The sequence below is a fragment of the Fulmarus glacialis genome, unplaced genomic scaffold (genome assembly GCF_000690835.1).
Source record: "Fulmarus glacialis isolate BGI_N327 unplaced genomic scaffold, ASM69083v1 scaffold3502, whole genome shotgun sequence".
Classification (NCBI taxonomy): Eukaryota; Metazoa; Chordata; class Aves; order Procellariiformes; family Procellariidae; genus Fulmarus; species Fulmarus glacialis.
This window is the reverse complement of record NW_009199956.1, coordinates 18,078-40,577: the sequence shown is the minus strand read 5'-3', so window position 1 is coordinate 40,577 and position 22,500 is coordinate 18,078. Positions and strand designations below refer to the sequence as shown.

Sequence of the window (22,500 nt, the reverse complement as noted above, 5' to 3'; positions counted from 1 at the left end):
TAGGCATGGAGACTTATTCTGTTAACCTGACAGCGAGCGCATTCTTCATCATTCAAATAGGTGAGAGAAAGCAAAAAAAAAAAAAAAAAAAAAAAAAAAAAAAAAAAAAGCATCCTGAAACACAAAGCAACCTAGACAGTTTACTGGCAACTTGACCCTGAGACGGTTCCAAAAACCAGTTTCACAGCCACGAGCGTGGTTAACAACAGTGTCAGTCAGCCAGCCCTGAAGCTGTCCAAAGAACCAGCCAGATACTGCTGCCGCCCAAGAAAAAAATATATTCTAGACCTGGCTTCTGGATAATATAGCTGTAAGGCACAAGCTCACCACAGCTGTTGACTACGTTGAAGATAAGGAGGGAGATAGAGAGAAGCTGCGGTCCTGACACCGGCAGCCCAGGCTCTCAGCTACCTAATGGCCCAACGCCTTTTGTCTCCCCTCTTTTGTATCATGTGCTCTGATATAAAGAATCTGTGCATTTTATGCCTCAAATAGTATACAGCCAGACAAGCAGAAATCTGTGTTATTTTTTGATTATCCAATGATAGACAATTTGTATGGTTTAATTAAATATGTACTTGGGAACTGTAACATACCGTTGTATATGTGCCCTGGACTGCTATTAAAATAAAACAGCATATATGTCCATACGCTGATGTGTGTAATACAGAAATGCTATTCCTTTAATATATTTAGCATATGTCCATATTATTTTATACCTCTAAAAGGAAAACCGTGTTTCCCAGGACCCAAGTTTTAGTGCCCTGACACTGGCCAATGCCAAAGGACAGTAAGAAATATTATGGCAAAAAGACTGAATACAAATTCATTCCGGGATGAGATTTAATATGAGAAGGGAAAATTTTATTCTGCTACAAGAGACTAAATCAACTATTTAAACCCTCTTTTTGTGCCTGTACTTTTTTAGCTCAACCTTTTTCCTTTTCTATTAATAAATTCAAATGTTTCCCTCTTACAAACCTCAGTCCTTTATATCTTCAAAGCCGTGTAAAACGCTAACTAATTAATACATGTGGCTTTCCTTTCACATATGGCAACAAAGCGTATGCTGCTTTTTCGATTGGTAAGAGTTAATTTGCAGTGACACAACATATGTGTTTACAGGGTTTCTAATGTTTGTTGTTTGGTTCACTGTGTAATTAGTCCTATTGACAAGGAAGCTTATGCACTGAAAAAGGAGACGTGAAATAGTGGCTGGGAGATGGCAATCCTGACTCGTTTTGAGCACCTGCGGTGTTGAAATTGGGTATGAGTTGGAAAAACAACCCCAACACTCCAAACCCAGCAGAAAAACATGTGCAGAAGATCCTCAAGCCACAATAATCGCCATTAAAAAGGCAGAGCTCGTCAAGATCCACCCCACAGGACTACTTGCACTAAGGGGAACCACCACGGTGTATCAGATACTACAGCAATGGTAAATCTCAGCAGACTTTAACTCTCCTTTTTCGGATCTTCTCATTTAGAGGACAGGACACTTCCGGGCACGTCAGGCACAGACTGCAAGATCTCAGTGGCTTCATTCTCATCTTAGAGCAGCACCACAAACCCAAAATAACTTCAATGTTGTCATTAGAGTTGCACTAGGTAAAGCAGCAGCATGGAAATCACAATCAAGGTGAACGATGGGCCAGCGGAGAATGAAAATGATTTTAAAAACCCTTTACTGTTTAAGATTCACCCTGAAAACAGCAAATACAAGATAGCTGTCAATATACAGAGCTTATCTGCTCGTGCAAGATTTTACGATACTGCGTTCAGCTAATGTGGCTAATGAATGAAAACAAACTTGACAAAAATAAACCCATGAGGACAGTTTAAAACAATAGATTAAACCACCTGCATTATTTCCTGTGCAATTAAGCTCTACAATTAGTATACAGTAGGAAAAATACCAAAATGGTGATAGTATCGCTTATCTGGTTCTCTAGTGAATCAAATTTACAGCCACCCCTGCTGCACACCGTACGTTAACTCTTTGCACCATGGGTATGTACAACTCTGAAATATAAAATTAGTTGCTTTTGAAGGACACTGAGCTCCCTCTGGTGAAGGCATAACAAGTTTATTAAGTAAGCACCACCTCTGGAAGTATAATCCCCTCTGGCTTCTTCCACGGAGTTTATTGGTTCAGTTTTCCTAACCATGAGCATCATTAGGGCAATGCAGTAATTAAGAGTTGTTAGAAAGTGAATTCTCAAACTGCAGATTAGAAAATTAAACTATTTCCTGATTACATATTAATGGAGCACAACAATAGCAGTTGCCATAAGCTTGGAAGGCAACCAAGGGATAAATCTGTGTACTTAATTACCATAAACAATGGCTGCATAGAAATGAAGTTTTATGCACATTCCCTTCTGTAATATGTCTGATATCAGTACACACTTGACAATTCTTGTTCAATTATCTCTATTATTTAATGCGCTGTGAACGGCTCTGTGTAAATAAAATTAACCACCCCAATTACTTTGAATTCATCTAGGGACAACGTAATAAAAAATGTGAAGAATTCTGTATGCCTATTAATCTAAAACATTACAGAAGCTTTCACCAGATTTTCTTGTCTATATTTATTTTGTCTACATTTATTTTAGTGCACTGTTAATTCAATTACATTTACCACCAGTGGTCAATCAGCAGCAGCAGAGTTTTTTGTTTGTTTTTTTTTTATTTCATTAATCCTTATACAGTACCACAATCATGCTCATCCATTGGTAAGGTACAGGATCTCATATGGAAAATACAAATATGCTGCTACTTGAATTTGGGAGCTTGCAGTTAATCAGAAAAACAATTAAAAACACTTCATACCCTGTGGTCAGATAACAAAATATCTGATAGCTGCAATTTTTTTTTCAAATAGTTGTTTTTGCAATTAGTGAAGAAATAGTGACCGAAAAAGAGCTAAATTCAGATTAGAGATTTGTAAACTAGGCTTCTTTGTTTTTATTTTAATTGTATTATGTGATAATTCTGCATTTTAATTGGCACTTGGATATCAAGATGATAAGGCACCTTAAAATACAATGACAGAAGAATATGCAATGGAGAAAGACACTGTCAGAAGTAGAGACAAAACTATTTTATCCATAACAGGTTAGGCACAACATGGGTAAGCACAATCCTGAAGAAAGCAAGATAATCCTACCCCTGTCATAGTTTAATATCAAGCCATTATAATAGAGGAAGAAGGGAAATCAATGATATTAGATTATATGATTTTTATACTCAGTCAATACAACTCATTCCTCTTATGTGAACCTCTGCGCCGCGTTTTCTCTAACCACTTGCACCCACCAAATTTTTTGTGACGGTGTATTTCATATGGTGTGTGTTGCAAAACCCCTTCTATACAGGGAACTCTCACATATATCCAGACAGTGATAGCAAATGTGCCATTAGCTTATTCTACGGAGTTTAAGGCACTGAAGCACTGATTCCCCTCACAGTTTTGCAATGTACCAGTAAACTACATTTCACTGGAACAAGGTGAGATTACATTTTCATTTTAAGTGCAAAGACCAAGGACTGAGGTTACGCCACCAGTGGCATAAATTACTGGATATTAATAAAAGTGTGACTATTCAGATTCAAATGGAAATCAGCAACCCGGGAATTTTAATAACTTTTATTGTTTCACACATCTTAGAAAAGTGTTTCTAGTCAAATCATGAGCAGCTGGCGCTGGAAATGCAAAGCTTCAGCCAGTTCCAAACTCTTTGCCTGGCTGACGAACTTTGAAAATATCAGCTCCCCTTTGGCCAAGAGCCAGAAACGCGGCTTCCCCAGCCAAAAAGGCTGTCTTGCAGGGCCAGAAAATGTCAATGCACGTGCAAACGAGGACCTGGGCTCTCTTCCCATATCCCCATTTCCGTTAGATGCCCTTTTCCTAATGCAGGGCAGAAGATGCAAGGGCAGCAGTGGAAGGGATCCCTCCGCAACCCAGGTTGCATCCCAGGGATTGGACCAGAGAGCATCATGTCAAGGATTCCTCTCCTCCTGGTCCATGGCAGAAAGGGAGTGGGGCATGGAGAATCTCCAAGATCCACTGCTTGCAGCTACCCACAGCCACTCTCGCCTTAGTAAAACTAGAGTGGCATTTTCAAACTTTTATTTGCAATCCTCAGAAACTGTCACTAAAAAGCAAGCGGAGTGTCTAACAAAGTCAAACAGCGCCATGAGCTGGAGTCTAACCAAGAACATACATTGGCTATACTTACAGCTGCTTCCCTTTTGGTGAAAGCTATGAATTCTTCCGTATTTACCAAAGCCTGCATTGTCCAGGGGTAGTCACTAGATCTTTCTGGTTTTACCACTAGCCCATAGTAAGGAAATTCCCACCTGTTTTAATGCCTTGATACATGCGAGCAGGAGACAAAGTATCTTCCTGTGAAATGAATGTAGCCAGAATAGATATTCAAGCTGCAGCCTGAAACAATCCCTCCTGGCTGAGCAACAAAAAGGACTCTGAAACTCAGAGGATGAAGGGCTGCCAGGTGGCAAAGAGTCTCCCCACTGGAAAAAAAACACCCCCAGTTTTGTGCTGGAGGAGGATGAGAAGGAAGAGAGTGAACTTTCTTCCTAGTAAAAGTCTAATAAAGAACAGAACCAAGCACAGTGGAGAAGGAAAAGATGGTCCAGTCCCCAGGAGACACAACAGGGATGAGCAGACCATGCTCTACCTTCTTCTTGAATTTAATTTCAAGGCAATGACTAAGTCATGATGCGAGTCTCCGAGTTGTTTCACTTTTCTTGTATGGTTTTGGCACATGTGGAAACAAAGCTGGAAATCCCAATACAAAATGTGCTCCTACGCTGATGGGGACAACCATCCTGCAAACATTTGTTAGGACAATTCAGTGTAAGCCCTTCCCCACACAGTTGTACAAACACGGCACCCTGCTTCAGCTGTCGAGGAATAAGGTCAGCAGAGACTCTTACTTGCCTGAGGCTCTCCCGTATTACAATCCCAAGCAGTACAAAATTAAGAGAGAGATGTGCTTAAAAGAGAAGTTAATTATAAAACCAATTCATTTGTGGTTCTTGTCCTTCATGTTGTGTTTTCAGGATCTTTCAGCCACGCTTGTCCATGTGACCTCCTGGTTCCTAAAGCTTGCATTTTCAGAAAAACCAAATATCAAAAGACTTTTCAGCACACCTCTGAGAGCTGGCAGCATTTCACGTTTCTCATCTTTCTGCTATGCAACAACACCTAGGGGAGTATTTGCAAAACCCCGAGATCATCATCAACAGCCCTTCAGGGCTTTTCTAGCTATCAGGCTGTGGTTACTTTCTTCCTTTAAACTTGGCTTTACAGACCGCTTGGTGGTCTGTGGCAAGCTGGCAGGTCATATGCTGTTGACTCATCTTTTTTGTTTCCAGATTTCTCTCTCAGACAGTCAGACACTCGGGCGAAGCAGCCCAGACCCTTACAGAAGAAGCTGGGACTAAGACGGGGGCACAAGCCGCTTATTTGTCTGTATTAGGAATTATTTCCTGAAGAGAGGTAGGGAAGAAAAACAAGTGCCATCCTGACAAAGAGAGCCGCTAATGAGATGAGATACAGCAGATCCTCTGAAGCAACTGCAGTAGGTACCAGAGAGGGAGAGAGAAGGAGCAGGGGGGAGAACAGCCTGCAGGAAAGCGAGGCAGATGAGGAGCCGGTGGAAGGGGACTGCACATGGGGCACAGAAACAGAGCTGACACAAGAGCGTTTTAAAGGCGTAGCAAAAAGAGATGTTCAGATTTTTTTCCACTACCATATCACATTAAGGACTGTTAAAACCAACCAACCAACCAAACAAACCCACCAACCTCCCCCTCCCCCCAATACTACTTTTCCACGAAAACAACTGCAGTTGCTGCCACAGCGATGTTGTCTGATGACAAATGGGATATTGATTGGCAGGGGAGGTGGTACACGAGACAGGCTCTCTGTTAAGATGTGAACCATAGTTAGAGAAGTTTGAGAATCCCTGCTTTCACGGCTATAAAGTTAACTATAGGTAAGAAACTCCACTTTTCACATGTTTTCTCCTAGATCATGTCTTTAAGCTAAGAACATAAATAGGATCTTTATCAAGGACTTGTCAAATCATTTGTTTTAAGTTAAGCCCTGAATGCTCAGGAAATGATCAAGAATATAAAAGTAACTTTTTTATTATGTCCCCTTATGCTCGGTAAAAGAAGCGACGGGTATTCATTAGTATTCCTGTTACAACCCTTACAGCTACGCTGTATAAGCCACTCTAGCTCTGTGCTAGACTCCCGATTTTATGCAGGATACTTAAAAGCAATATCATCTCATCGTTTGTATGATACAAAGAATACAGCAACTTTTTTCATACTTCAAAATACAAGAAATTAAAAAACATAAGAAATGTAAGAAATCTCTTTTAAAATGGAATAAACGACATAAATCAAATAATAACATGGTTATTAGAGTTTTAAAAATCCTCAAGTGCTATGCTGATGCCTCCATATATATCTAGAGGTGGTATTCAGAGTTCATACGAGACTTGTGAAACATTGTACTGGCTCTTTTGTACAGAACATACGTTTCACAAATATAACAAAGTACACAAGAAAGTGCAGGAAAACATACACACATTTTCTCTAGCTAAATAACTAAAGGTCATGTAATGCATTTGAAAAAGTACTTCAAAAGACCGTAACAGGTAAGAGTCCTACTAAACAAGCATTCATCCAGGAGGGAAATAGTTTCTGAGTTACTTGTTTTTGTAAAACTATTTTAAAAAGTCAAACCGCTCGAGCACATGAGAAAGTAAATACATTTAAAAAACCATCTCAGTATTTGGACACATATGGCAAGCTCCCTTCAAAGTACTGAACTTTAACTGACGTCTATTCATCTGTATTTCAAAACATAACACTGGATTCAAATCTACTTTAAAATCTGTTATTTCAGTTAAAGACAGGCTTCAAGTTTATAACATCAGATACACATATAACTTATAAAAACAATTAATCCACAAAGTAATTTGGACTGACTAACTTTTTTTCCCAAAGGACAGGAAGAACACTTTTTGGACCTACGATATTATTTATTTTTGAAATATCAAAGCACCACTTGTTTCCAAGTGATGCGGTTAAACCTTTCCATCTCTGATGACCATCAGCACTTAATATCCATCTAACATTCACTGCGGAAGTCAAAACCATCACACTTTTAACAAAAAATCGCCCATACACTTTAATCCTTTCAACTGCAGCTACAACACCAAGTATTACAGACTTTTAAAACCCACTCTCCTGAAAATAAATAAATAAATTTAAAAAAAAATTGTGGAGCGTCAGTAACCAGAGAGTATTCTCAAATTTCAGTGATCTAGTCAATGGAGCCTTCCCCCATGTACTGTGCTCTGTTTCATGCAGTACATGGCTTTAGCTGGCCAAATCTTTTTTTTCCCACTGAATCAGTAGAACAGTGAAGATCTTACTTTTTTTTTTTTTTTTTTTTTTTTTTAAAGCAGTGGCATATCAATGAGGCACAGATGTGTATTCTAACTCTGCATGGATGAGCACACTGTTCAATAGTGCTGGCTCACACGGTATCAGGGCAAGTTATCACTTCCCATGAAGGCACTCTTATCACCAGGGCCCAGAGAGGTGGCTGCAAATCGCAGCCTTTTTATTTTCAAGGCAGTTTTGCTGAACATTCAGGCTTCAAAGATTCACACTTCCAAAACTCTATAAGAGTTTGTGAACGCTCAATTTGCCAAAACTGTTTACAGTGTAATTGGGCACCGTACCTGTGTCCATGAGATAGCGAAGGCGCTTCTCCACCAGCGCGGCACGGGTGTCAATTTGCTTTTGCTCATTCTCTAGTGCTGCCAATTCTCCTACAACATACTGACTGGTGTCTTTGAACCCTTTCTGTTAAAGAGAACAAACAAGAAGAAAAAACATCACTTGTAAGTTGCATTTTTCCTTTCCACAAACACTTAGTAAGGCACTTACCTAAACAACCAAATATCATGCTCACTACCAAAAAGCTAACACTTACATTTCATAAACTTTACAATTTTGCCAAATGTCCTTATTTGTTTATTAAAACACCCCAGTTTTTCTTTAGGGAACATTTGATTTTGCAGTTTTTTACTACCCAGCTGGCTTTTTGAAATTCCTCTAATTTATTTCTAAGTACATAAAAGCTGTTGTAACAAAGCATAATGAAAGGAAACGTAATCCAAATAAAGCACTATGTAACGTGCCATTTCCACTCCACTCAGGTCTTTTTCAATTTTAAACTGCTAACTTTAGGGGCTAGAAGTGCTAGCATGAAGTTTCTAATGACAATTGAAAAATGGGCTTTTGAGATGAAAACCAAACCTGAAACAAGCTCCCTGGCTTGTTTAGCTCCTCTGGGTCAACTGTAATGCCGAGGCTCACCAGCCCAGGCTATCATGCCTCTCTGGGTTTCTCTCACTGCAAGCAATTGCCCTGCTACACGGTGATCTGTAAGAATACCGCTAATTACTCTAACTGTGATTCTTATCCTGAGAAGCGGTGACAAATGGCACTGGGCAGACGCTCAGGTGCACGGGGACTAACTCGAGCTGTCCTGCCTCTGCGCCGGCTCACGCTCAGCCAGGAGGCTGCCCTGGGATGCCAAGTTGGTAAATCGTATTGAACCTTACCCAGAAAACTAACGAGTCAAGTTTGCCTCTTGTACTCTATAACTTCTCAGCATTGCCCCGCAGATGACCACACAAATCTCCAAATATTTCCAAAGCGGTTTGGCTGTCTCGCCCAAGAACAGTCATTTAGTACCTACAAGTTGTTCGCATGTGGCTCAACAACTCTCACACAGTGTTTTGGCTGTGCCGAGTTATTATGGGCTGTATACTGAAATGGTCATTCCTGAAGCATGTTTTTGCATAAGTTAAGAAAAAAATATTACTCCTTCCAAGTTACCCCATCCACTTCTTCCTCCTTTCTCCTACTCCTGCCCCAGAGCTTTGGAGAATGGTTTGAAGTTGCAAAAAAAAAAAAAAACCTGGCAAAATGATTCCACATTTCATCTGCACTCTGTAAAGGATGCAACTAAAATCATTGTCCTTTTGGAACAGAAAAATATAGGGGTTTTTTTGTATGAGGCTTATTTCCCTACTGGAGGCTAACTTGTTGCTGTGTAAGGGTCTCAGATACTTTCACCGAATGTTTCAATTGTTCTTCTGTAAATGTGTCTGAAATCATCAATTCAGCTTCATATTATTCAGGCAACAGGTATAATAACCACATCAGCATATTATTTCAAATAAAGACATGTTCAAAGTGAAGGCTAATGGCATGTCTGAGTTCCCAGGACCAGTAACGAGCGCAGAACTTTGAAATTCGGGGTATCTGAATTTAAGCACATTATGCCCCCATTAATGCAGTCCTTCCCTTCCTACATAACAGCCAACAGTATCAGCTCTAATGGAAACCTCTTCTCTACCTGCCGTATAGCCAGAAAAACAACAACAAAACTCCCTGAGAGCAGTCCCTGAAGAAAAAAAAAATATCAGTCTGGGGAGTCGAGGTGATGTGCAATATATTGCCTTTCATCAACTATAATTAACTGAAAATAGTATGAAAACTTCCCTAATGTCAGCATGCATAATTGTTAACAATTGTTATTAGAAGATGAAAAGAAATGCTGTGTCAGGCTGAAATATCCCAAGAGTTCATGTGTATCATCTGCATATATAATGCGAACTTACTGTGCCAGGCCTTTTCAGCTCTGCAAAAGTACAACTGGGCTAAAAAGAACTCCGGCTCGTAAAAAGTTTGATGTTTTGGTGTAGATATGACAGTGGTACAAAATCGCTACTCAGCTCTAGATTGCTTCAGCAAAAACAACAAATGTGCTTAGATAAATTGTGGAGAGCAACGAACGACCACCATCAAAGGCTGTGTTGTGTTTTCAGACAAAAAAAATTCAGGTTAAAACTTGTTCTTCCTGCTTCTGTCCCGCAGCTGTCCATCAAAACCAGCTTTCTCCCTGCGGTCTATCAAATATTTCCCTCACAAATCAATTTTACACATGATCAGCCCATACCCCTACTGAGCTGAACCTCCCCGTTAATTAAGTGAAGAAATTACCATATATATTATATTAATGCAAACATCATTCAGCTAGTAATTCACGGCTGATCTGGATAATGGAAAGGTTGAACACCCATTAACCCAAGCCAACAAAATGGGTTGGCTGAGAAATTCTAGCAGGTCTCATGTGACTCTTCCCTCTAACTGCAGCTCTGCGGTATCTGCTATTGTAATAATTAAAATCCTCCCGGTAGATCAATACTGGAATCTCTTTATGGGAAGTGCCCTGATGGAAATGTCTCAAGGAAGCTGGGGCTGTGGAACTCTGAAAAATTCATTTTTTTTATCTGACAATTATCACCACACTGCAGACTAATTCAACAGTGCACCCCTCTCACTCTGCTTTGAATGCACTGGAGATTGACATCTAAAAAAACCTAACATCTCATTTTAACAAATAAAGGCACTATTTCCACATACAGTTTGGAATTATCAGCAATCATGAAACCAGACAAAAAATTAATATACATTAAGCACTTCATCTTCTGATGGCTTCCTCTGAGTCTCAGTTATCGCAGCCTTCTCCTCATTTCCTCTCTTTGTATCTTCCTGTATTGATCTCTGCCTTTTCATCTCTTGAAAAAAGAGGAAAGACATGTAAAATTATTATAAAGCTTGATATTTATGTATTGAAATGTGGACTTACATTATCGGGTTTTCATATATTTATTGTTAAATATTATTAAATCATAAGATGGCAAAACAGGTTTTATATTTTCTCCTACCTGGTCTGCTCTCCACGTATTGACTGAAAGACTGGAGCTGAGTTTTTCTGACGGTAGAGTCCTTGCTGAACACAACGGGATTTCTAAACCGTTCTGCTGCTTTTTGTAATCGCTCAGCACGATGTTCCTCTGTTCCATTCTGCTAGGAAAAAAATCAGACACACAACGGTTTCTTTTGTTTACAAACGGGAAGACACAAATTCGAAAGGTACGTTTCGGCGAGGGGACAGGACGCAGCTTTTGCAAAGAGGATTTCACAACTCGGGCTGCGGTTTATATAGGATGAAAGTATCAGCTGCAGAAAAAAAGGAGAAGAGTGATTAACTTTTCCTTTTTTTTTTTTTTTTTTATTTAATGTGTGGTGGCAACGACTGGCTTTTTGCTATGTGGGCACCCTCCTGCAGGACTCTCTACTTACTTAACAGCCAGACCTATTAATTGTGACCGGGATTTGCCAGCAATTCCGATTTTAAACGAAAAATCACTCCTTTGCAACTTTGATTTGCCAAGCGCTGCGCATGCTGCTGCCAAGTAGCGGCGTCTCTACCCCTGAACACGATCTGTATCGTTTTAAAAGCGTGTTGCCTTTAGCCTGTCTCCCTGCCCGGTAAAGAAATCTGTCGTTTTCTGTAGTCCCACAGACTTGTATGACAAGAAGAACTAGTTTCTAATTTTATGCCCATTGAGATAAACCACTAATGCTGGATGAAGGCTAAAAGGTAGGATTATAATACTACCCCACTGAACTGCATTTCATCAGCTATAACTTTCCAAAGCCAGATTTGTAAGTAAGCCCTTTACAGCTAAGGAAACTACAATTATCTTTTCCAGGGCTTCCTATGTTAATACTGGTAACAAATTCAAATGGTTCTATCAACACGAAATATCCCAGAAGACTGAACCACCGCAGCGTGTGGAAACTGCAGATACCGAGGTGCTGTGTACCAAACAAATATTTCATTTTATACCTAATCTTTTATTATTTTTATTAAGTGTTTTGAAAGTAAATAGGGAAAGGCTAAGATGCATGACTAATAGCTAAGCCTGCTGAATGCTGAAACTGGTTATCAAAAGCTACCAAGACTTTGCCCTTCCTCTGCATTGAGACAATCGGTAATGAGGGAGTTCTCCAATGGCCTATTCTCTAGCCTCAAGGAGGCCGGGGATACACAATCCCCAAGGGAAGGTAACAGTTTATCCTTTTCCACAAACACAGAATGCCTCATTTAGAAACGTGTAAACTGCATTTTATTAAAAAACAAATCCACCTCAATGCCGAGAGCTCCATGAGAACAGATGGACACCATATATTCCTTATAATGCCGCGTTCCAACTCTTCCTTAGAAAGACGTACACAGAGATAAACTGTTAAGTTGCACCTTTTGTGGGAGTACCTTAAAAAAAGCAACTCCTCCATGGAAGCTTTTCAAAAAGAGAAATACCATTTTCGTCAGGTTAGATGACACCAAATTACCCTAAGAGGCGGCCCGTGTGTCATTTGTCGAATTAAGCTTAAAAAAGTATCGCTCATACGCTCTGGATGACTTTTCAGCTCCACTGATCGGGTGGCTATGATTCTGGCTAAATAAAAGGTGGTTTCCTGTTATTAGCACAATAACCATCTGACAGCCTAAACCAGAGTCTTTACCAAAATAAACAAACATGACTAATTTTTTAGGCCTGGCAACATGCTAAAATATCAGTGTGATTAGCCCGTAAATCCCATTTTAAGAAACCTTTTTATGACTGGGGACTTCTGCCACTTTACAAATGTATTCCTCTAAGCCCACTAATTCAGTTAGCCTTTTCAATCCATTGTATTATTCTTGGGCCAGCTTCATTTTGCATTAAATCCACTGCAGAAAGCTAAATTGAACGCAAAAATCAGACTTGATCCAGGCTTCCTTTTGTTCAAAGATAGAGACCGAAAGTCCTCTGCTGCTGCCACACACTTTCATCACCAATTTATAGGAACCGACAGTGTAAGGGAAAAGCAATGAAAGTCATTGTTTTGGGACTTCAAAGCATCTCTGTATCTGGGGAAGGAAATCCTTTCAGTCAGCAGTGCTTTCCCCCCAGACTGCAGGTGGGTGAAAAGTTATACCCAACTGGAAGTGCCCCAGAGCCATAGGGATATTAATGACATACAGGGACTATTTAAAAAAAAAAAAAAAGAAGAAGAAGAACACAAGGAGTCTAATTAAGAAAATGAAATGGAAAATTGATTGGTGTGCGCTTTATGCTGAAGTCGTGAACATTAAGAATAGGCAAAACAACCACATACACCACATACTCGTGTCTACTTTTCTCAGAAGCACTCGTTGTCAAGTTCCCAAGTATGTATGCCTTTAAAGTGTACCACGGCTTAATTTTAATGGAGAAAAAAAAGAGGGTCAGGCTTGGGAGAGAAGCAAATCACTGAGAGTTCAATCCTGCTCCCGTTAAAGTCAGAGAGAGTCTTGCTGCTGATTGTACCAGCAGCAGAATGGAGCCCGTGCTGTATTTCTGATTTAAGTGACAACCTGAGCAATAAGAACTGAGAAATGCTTCTTGTATCTCTTACTGTTATGCCAATGACGAGCATCAAGATCAAAAAAACCAAAGGAAAATGTGTTGATTAATCAACAGGAAAAAAACAAGCGCATTGCAAACTATGCAACTGCACTGCCATGAAGATTTTCTGCATTTCTTACTGTGAAGGATTTGATAAAAAATCATTTTCCTCCTCATGAAGTACAAACCCGAAATCGGAACACACAGGTACGGAGACAAAAGCATTAATCAAAACTTACCTTAATGTCTTGCTCTGAACTATCAGTTACAGCTTTCTGAGCAGCACTGGAGAGTGAATTTGCCACCTGTGGCTGAGCTTCTAGGAGCTTCTTCAGCTTCAAATCCACCAACTTACTGTTTTGTTCTGCTAAATATGCAAATACCACATACAACAGAGTGAGATGCATTTAAATGCAGAGTCGCTACAACAATGTAGCAATTTAAAAGGTAGATTTCATTCCCTTTGCTATCATTTCAAACTAAAAAAGTAAAAACTAGAGGGAATTTTTTTTTTTTTTGTGATTCGGATTGGTGTAATTTGTGTAACATGTATAGATAATGCCTAAGTTCTCTCAAAAATATACGTAGCACTCAGCTGAACAAGTAAACGTGCTTGAAGACAGTAGATGAAAAAACACAAAAAGTAGACAGTGTTTACTTTAAGTTACTCCCAACCTGTACTTTGGTATAAAAACACACTTAAAGAGCCATTTATTTTAAGATGACATATAACAATTTATCACATATTCTAAGTACTGATAACCCCGCAAGTTTACGAACTACTAATTCATCCTAAGGCTCCTTGGCGCAGCTTCTCAACATTAAAATTTCAGTATCAAAAGAGACAGCTTTCTAGTAATATTTTACTATGACTTAGAGAATACGTTGAAGCCACGAGAGCCGTAGAACGCTTTGTAACTGCATTGAAGGGACAGATTCAAAGTCTGCTGAAGCCCCAAAATTTTTTTCATCAGTTTTAGCAACTTGGATCAGAGCCCAAAGAAATAAGAGTTGAGAATTTTACCTCCCAATAATGCTCATTCTGTACGTGACCGTTGACTATATGAATTTGTAACACACCTACACACACAGTTACCTACACATACACACATAATAAGGAGAAAGGTGTTAATAACAAACCACAGCGCAGATCTACGGAGCTAACCCTGGGTAGGAAGGCAGAATAACACTGACGGCAAAAGCCCCCAGACATACTCTACATGCAGCACCATGCGAGAAATCGCCCCCGAAACAGAGCGAATGCAGCATCACCTGCGTATATTATGCATGTACATCTGGGCCTTGGGTCAAACACAGAGAAAATAGCAGTTGCTACGTTTTTCTATAGGCACAGCCTGAGTTTTTTCACTGCGGGCTGGTAACTTCTAGTTGGTGTGGGAAGTGGAGCCATGACTGTTTTGCCGCACAGCTCCTTCCAAGGTTTGGAGCGCTCCGATTCATGTTAGCCAAAATATTTTTGGCATGCTGGCAATCCAATGATGCCTGCCTCCAGCAGCAATGGGCTGGGTTGGGTTATGACGAAGGATAGTTTCCCTTTCCTCTGGCACACCCAGTCAGGGTGCCCTTAATTGAGGCTCACATGTAAGTACATGCACATTCTCATGGGTTTATACATAAACATCATGTAATAACTATGATATAAGAGGTTCACATTTTATCAGATACATTCACAGCAGCATATGGTAGCAGTACTGACAAATACAGACAGATGCAATATTTAAAACCAACAACTGGCAGTAAAAATAAAAAAAAAGTTTTCTCTTCTTGAGAGAGATGGGAGAAACTAAGATTCAGGAGTGGAAAAATTAATTAAGACGGTCATAATGATTCCAAATGTGAAATGTCCCTTACAGTTTTGCATTTAGGTGCTCCCAGGAGATTCAGCCATCATTAGAACTTGGTATGAATTGGCAGAATCCCATCGAAATCTGCATACACTGGTTTCTATCACAGCATCAGACTGCTTTCTGTATTATTGCCCATCCCCTTCCTTACTCATTTGCCCCTCTGGCTACTGTGCAGGCTGAACTGCAAAATGATGTCCCAGGTTTTTTCAAGAATGTCTTCCCATGGTGGAGATGAAGCGCTGGGTAGTGGGTTTGTATCCCTGAGAAATTATCTCTCAAGAAAAAAGGCCCACAGAAATAAATGTTGGTAAGTCACTGGGGCTATGTGACAGGAATATTCATTTACTGATTTTCTATTTCTCCCCAAATCAACCAGTATTTATTGCAAAATTATTTGACAGGATTCTGCTCTAAATCAGCTTAATTCAAATGCTGGAAACGCTACATGTATTTTCTTACGTGTTTGGAAATCCTCAAATAAAAAAAGTAAAGGACATGACTCAAATCTTTCGCATTCAAAAAAGACTAGAAAGAAAGTGCTATACACACATCATTGTCAGTTGAATTCATAAACAGCAAACACTAAATGAAGTTTTTTGTTTTAATATATTATGGGCTACAAACTTGGGTCCAATTGGTATGGGCAGAACCAAGTCAGAGGATGCTGGTAAGAAGTTCTCTCTTGTACTGCCTTTATCCCGATGCTGTCCTGCGCTTGCCGCACTTCTCCGGGCTCGAGCTAACTTGTAGGGAGCAGAAACACCCTGGCGGAGAAGCACACCATACTACAAAGAGGCCCTCAGCAATCCCCAGGGCTGCTGGTAACAGGCAGACTTGTACAGAGAACAAACTCCTTCAGTAACTCTCTGTGAGCAGAGGAGCCCCTTCCAGATGGGCAATTACCCTCACATCTTTGAAGATCTACCGCCTTTTTAAATAAGCATCTCCCTTGTAAGATCCTGACATATTTATCATCTATGGAGGAACCTGAGCTCCAGTTTTGCTCAATTACAATTTTTGAAAGGGGAAATACCGCTACTATGATTTATTATTACTTGACCAGCATGTGCTAAGATTATACAAGCATTTCTACAAGAATATAAATGCTTTTAAAATGTGTTATCAAAAACCTATTACTTGAACTTTGTAAAATAAATAGGACTAATTCCGTTCCAATTTGTACCTCCATGTCCCCACTGGAGCAACAAGGTATAAATACAAGAACTGGTCCTCAGGGAAGGAACTGGAGGGATACCAAACCTACATGGAAACAGAGGCGTGTTTGCTCCTCTTCACTGAGCATATGGACCAGGATGCCAGTGCAGAGAGCGGCAGCTGTACTCACCAACGTGATTGCTCACTCCTCTGGCCTGCCTGCCTTGCTTTGCTGGGACAATCCAGGTAGGGTGATTTCAGGTGGCTCTGCTTTACAAATCTGGCCTGGGATCCCCTTCCCCATCAAACAACAAGAGACATTTAAATCTGCCATTGTTGGAAATAATGACTTTGTTGCCGATTTTAAATTTCAACTAAACATGAATGCAACATATGCAAAAAGAATAAGCATTAGGGTTTAAAAGACCTGAAAAGGCACAAAGGAATAAAGCTATGACAGAGAGAAGCGGCACATCAGTACTTATATGATGACAGAGTGTTAGTCATGCAAAATAGACAAAATAGCCATTATTTAAATTACCCGTTGAATCAAGGTCATTTTCTAGGTTAGTAAGCTCATCTCCACCTCCAGTAACAGAGCATTCAGGAACCTCCTCGTTAGTATCTATCTCAATATTATCATCATCCTCATCCTCATCTGTAGGAACATACAGCATTAAGGTTAGTATTTTCTTATGAACATGCACCACATCACTAAAAAAAAAATGAATGCTTTAAGAACAAGCTGAGTTATGATAAAAATGCAAATCATTAAATAAGTCTGGAAGGAGATTTCATTCTATCCACTCATGGATTTATCTTTAAACTTGATGCAATTCAATATACACACAGGGGGCTCTGCTGGAAACTCCTGCTACAATAAAGGTCAAGTCTGGCCTCAGCAGTGGCTGTTCTCTGTGCTGAATCTCTGGCTAACTGAAAAGCACATGTACTTTTCCTTGTAACTCAAGTCAAAAAAATTTCCCCTAGGCTCCCAGTTCTCTATAATGCAGAATGGGTGCCGAAGCCGGCATATGGCAGGTTTGGATGGGTCAGGCCAGCAGAAGGACCTGGGAGCTGCGGTCTCTTGAGAAAGGCAGCAGCTCCGCGTACTGAGTTCCCAGCTCGGTGAGACGTGCTACTCCTTACTTTGCACACTATATCACAGACCAGCGATGACTGTACCTTGCTTAGATGTTAGCGTCTCCTACCACTTCTGATAGGAGGAGGAAAACTACCACCTGGAACATCACGCTTAGCAAGTGTTGACCTCAGGTGTAGCAAGAGCACACTCACAGATTGCTGCCTTACTGCACCGCTTTGAATCAGCATTGTTTGTAAGCTACATACATTTCAAATAAAATAATAATTGTAATTATACTTTATATTTTTCATGGGATCTTTCTACCGAGTTTCTCAGAGCAGCTTATGAATATCACTTGTAAATGAGCCCCATAATGTTTTATGAAGTATGCGATTATTATAATTACAATTATGATGATGGTGTAGGTAAATTATGGCACACAAAGAGTAAGTAACCTGAGGAAGATCAAATAGCAAGTGCTAAATTGTGAAGCAGATCCCAGAAAAAATCCTGACTCACATTTTCAATACAAATATATAATGAAATTAAACTCCATAAAAGCTAGATTAGTACTTTCAAAGCATGTAGTTGCATTGCATTTACTCACTTTTAAGTCTCATATCAAACGCTATCTACACTTGTTCAGACTTACACGAACATTTTTTTCCTATGTATGCATGCATGCATGTAAAAATGACAAAAAAGAGAAGGCTGGAGTGTGTCTGGAGAAAGAAGACACATATAGTAACTAAAGGAACTTTAAAACACTTCACAATAGGAAAAAATACTAATTATATTTACAGGACATTGATACCTTCAAACGCCATATACACAAAAAGGATCCTAAACATAGTACCCAGATGCCGTAATCCTGAATGCAAGAAGTCTGGGGAAGTTTGGACCAGGATTGGTGCTGATCACTCATCATCTGTCTTTGAAATACACTAAACCTCATCCCCAGACCTGGAGTTTGGACTTCAGGCCCACACTGCTGACACAAAGGTCATACAGTTCTTTCTTTTCTTTACCTCTTTATCTCCACAGTCCCTGTAATTCTCATTTTAGGAGCCTGTTGACTTTTTTATATGTCTGCTACTCTTTTCTAACCAACTGCTTCCTCAATTCCTCTGTAATTAATCAATGTCTTTCGCAGACTCTGCCGATTCAGTGTAAGGCTCTTGCTGTGACAGACAGGAGCAAAGAAGTTTCCATTTCAGTGTCTTATTCAACATCTGTTGCCTGTATGATGGAGCAGCACTCTGTGAAGTAGGACCCCTCCCTTTCAGCTGACCACCATGACTTCCCTGGGCTTCTCTCCACTAATTCTCAATGCTCCCTGGAAGAGTCAGCTTTCTTCCAGACTGCCCGGCTTGAGCCAGATGGATGGAGAAACATCTCTCCCCAGCCACACCAGGATCTGCAACCAGACCTGGGACCTGACAGATGGTGCTTCAGGTGTACAACTGGGTGGGCAGAAACACTCAGGACTCTCTGTGACATCCTTTCTGTTCCCACTTAAATTCACACAGATGGTTCTGTGATTTGGACTCTAGTTGTTCCAGGTAGCGCCGAGGTAGATGAACAAAGTAGAAGGGCCCAGTGTGATCGTCATGAAGTGGAGAAAAGGATGGGGTAAAAAGCAGACTGAGGAGAAAACAGAATGGTAAAGCAGCAACAGCAACAATTCTGAAATTTTGAATTTTCTTCAAAGCATCTCTACTTTTTCTAACGAGGAGCTAGACTTCTCACGTGATTTTAAATCCTTCATGATGGTGCCAGAGAAATTCAGTGGCACTCAGGCCACGGTCCTCTCAAACGCATCCTGGAGCTCATGGTGGCACACTGAAAGCATGACCAGGCTAACAGGAGCAAAGGGCCATGGACATTTGGAAGAGGTGGAAGAGAAAGAAAGAGGGACACCTAAGCAGCAGAGGGAAACCAAATCCACCTCGAGCCTAGAGGCAGGCAATGACTTTCCAAAGCACCCAAAGAAGTCAGCTCACAAGGTCAGATCACAACTACCAGTCATCCAGCAGGATGCTGGATGTGTCAAAACAATCTAAACAAGATGACAGGGTTTAAGACTGCTGCATACTAAGGGAATGCTTATATTAGATTATTTGATTTTCTTTAATTTAATATAGCGAGATGAGATCACAGGCACTGTCTTTGACACCACCATTTTAGGTAACAAAAAAGATGGGAATGTCGAAGACACCAGTTCCTAGTGTCAGATAATGACCTGACGTAGTATTTAATTTAAAGTTGGCACGATTCGACTGAATATGATTATCAGGATATTTACACTTTATTAAAAAAAAAAAAAAAATCAATTAAAAGCATTCATTTGAAGTAATTTCAGAAATTTTCAAGTATCTTTCAAAATCTACAGATTCCTTGTTTTAAACTACTCTAGATTTTTTTTCCAGTCCGATGTTCTCCTAGTGTATTAAAAAGTGAAACGTGTTTAGGGAGCATGTTACAACAAGATTTTGCAATTATAAATGATAAAAGGAACAACATGACGAAGAGATAACAGATACCTTTTATGAAAAGAACAAATTACTAGTGTGAAAAACTTAAAGCACTTGGTCTAGAACCAGGGCATGTATTTAGAAGAGTACTAAAGAACCACTTCCTTGAAAAGTATGTAAATGTGGATCCTAGAAAGACAGCAAAGCTTTACTATGCCATGAACAAAATTAAAGATAAAGGATTAAGTCAACAACTAAATAGCATTGACCATTACCTAGACAGCCTGGACTGCAGTCTGGACTGAAAAGAGCAAAATAAGAATCTTTTGGAACCAAATGGAAATGCCAGAATATTGGTGGAAAAAAGATCCAGAGGCATTTTATAGCTCATATGTCTTACTATTCAGATTAAGCTCAGGCTTAATTTGTGGTTAAACTGATATTCTCTTGACTTGGTTTAAGCTTGTCCACACGTGAAGGAGTTGCAGCAGACTGCATCAATTTCTAGATGCAATTAAAAAGGAACAATTTTCACAGAGAAGTAAAAGCATTGATGGGGGTTGGATCATGTTACTGGGAGAAGCATATGTAAGCTACCACTGGAGTCGATGAACAGTACTTGCTCTTTAGGGAAGATGCCTCCAGGATTGTCTCTGGGAAATCCTTCAAGCTTGTGAATATTCAGATATTTAGTTTATTTACTTTCAGGTACAGAGTTCACTTTAAGGCTACAGGATGTGACAGGAGCATCTGAACAGCAATAAAGGAAGCAAAGGCAGGGAATGGAAGAAACAGAGAGTCGAAATACTGGTTCAGTGTACAATAAATCAGATGTCAGGACAAGAAAGTACAGCAGTAACTGCCAACAGATACAAATACTGCAATACTGCCTGTTAAAAATATTAAATCGAGGACTTAACACTGTTTTATGAGTTGGAGACTAAGCATGATGAGTAAGCCTGAGCTACCACATACATTCCCTGCAAATCATTGCCTCAGAAGTAAAATCTGTAACGTACACTGAAAACTTTAAGCGTACAAAGTGCAACGCAATGCCAGCTGGCTCTCTTTGGTAAGTTTTTTAACTCCAATACACCTTTCCAGCTTTTGTTATTAATTCCAAAATTTTTGAAAACTTTTTTTGTCTTACAATACATTTGGATGCTGCTGCTTCTGTGTTTTTCCCTCCCTGCTCCTCTAACATCTCTTTCCTGTGCTGTTCCTGTGTTCATTCTCTCCTCCCCTCCCAGTTTTGCCTATTTTTGGCACATTTTTCACCAAAGCCTCTTCGCGCTATGCTTGCCTTACCCCCTGTCCTCTCCATTGTTCCCTCTCTCCGCTGCCTACTCACCACATCCAGATCCGAGCCACATCGTCCCAAAGACGCCATCTCAAATAAAGGATGGAGATGTGCCAGAGAGTAAAGAAAACACATACCCAAATCCCCAAAGAGTAGACGGGTGTCCCACTGCAAAGGGACAATACCTAGATAAGATATCAATTCCTTCATCCCGTCGCTGCTGGGAAAATGGAGGATATTTGGATTCCTATCTCGATACTGTCCCTGGACCCATCTCAAAGCATCCGCTTATCAGCCTGAAGCTAGTAGGACATCTAATAAATTTGAAGCTGCCATCCCAAACCCTCTGGCAGTTGGCAGAAAGAAGTATTTTCTGTCTCACATGCCAAATAACCTATGAAAAAGACTGGATTTCGTAGCAAAGGATGCTGCTTATCCAGGAAAGTTTCAACTTGCCATAGGCATTTGAGTTTTTCAGACCATGATTAAATAAAGCCTTTTAACAGAGAATGTAGCACCAGTGCCAAAGCATGAAACTCTTAACGAGCATATAGAAACACTGAAAGAGATCACATTTTCACCTACAATAGTGAGCAAGAAGTTAGTCTTTAAAAACTCCAAAATCGCAAAGCTGAAATTTCGCATTTTTCTGGAATAACTGAATTGAGAGAGAGGAAAACGATTTGGTACATTCCCTTTTTGTAAATTAAAATGTAGCAATCAATGCAGAAGAAGAGATTAATGGAGCATAATGGACAAGACTAAACCCAGAAATAATTATAATTTATTTGGTTTATAAAGTGTTGGTGCCATTTCGCAGAACCACTCCATTTTAGAAGAATGAATTTCTTGAGTGGAAATCTAGCGTGGCACCTGACATTACCAGCAGTGTGGTAGAAGTATGTGGAAGATGTGCCAGAAGGAAAGCTTTTTGAGAATGAATAAGTAGAAGAAAGTGCTATAAAATGCACATTGACATGAAAAGAGCAAAGAGCAAACAGCTTGGCCGAACTACTGTATGACCAAAGAAAAATCAAGGTAGGAAATATAAACCAAGGAGATAACTCAAAGCACATGCAAAAGTAGAAAGCAGTGGAATTGTTATACTGGATAAAACCCAACAGGTATAGTGGTGATAACTTTATAAACGAGTTGTCATTAGTACTGATACTGTCTCCTCCTTTAATAACACTGAAACTCTCTGAGT

The 22,500-nt window shown here is 39.9% G+C and overlaps 1 protein-coding gene across 1 annotated transcript in view; it reads right to left on the bottom strand.

Moving 5' to 3' along the window:
* LOC104073590 (EH domain-binding protein 1-like) overlaps nt 1-22,500 on the bottom strand; it is a gene marked incomplete at its 3' end in the record, with an annotated part of 48,444 nt that overhangs the window by 21,611 nt on the left and 4,333 nt on the right. Inside the window, exons 3-7 of the mRNA XM_009573426.1 lie at nt 16,977-17,093; nt 13,652-13,779; nt 10,860-10,998; nt 10,603-10,709; nt 7,797-7,920 (exon numbers count right to left, since the gene is read on the bottom strand). Coding sequence (XP_009571721.1) covers nt 7,797-7,920; nt 10,603-10,709; nt 10,860-10,998; nt 13,652-13,779; nt 16,977-17,093 — 615 coding nt within the window. The remainder of the gene's footprint in view (nt 1-7,796; nt 7,921-10,602; nt 10,710-10,859; nt 10,999-13,651; nt 13,780-16,976; nt 17,094-22,500) is intronic.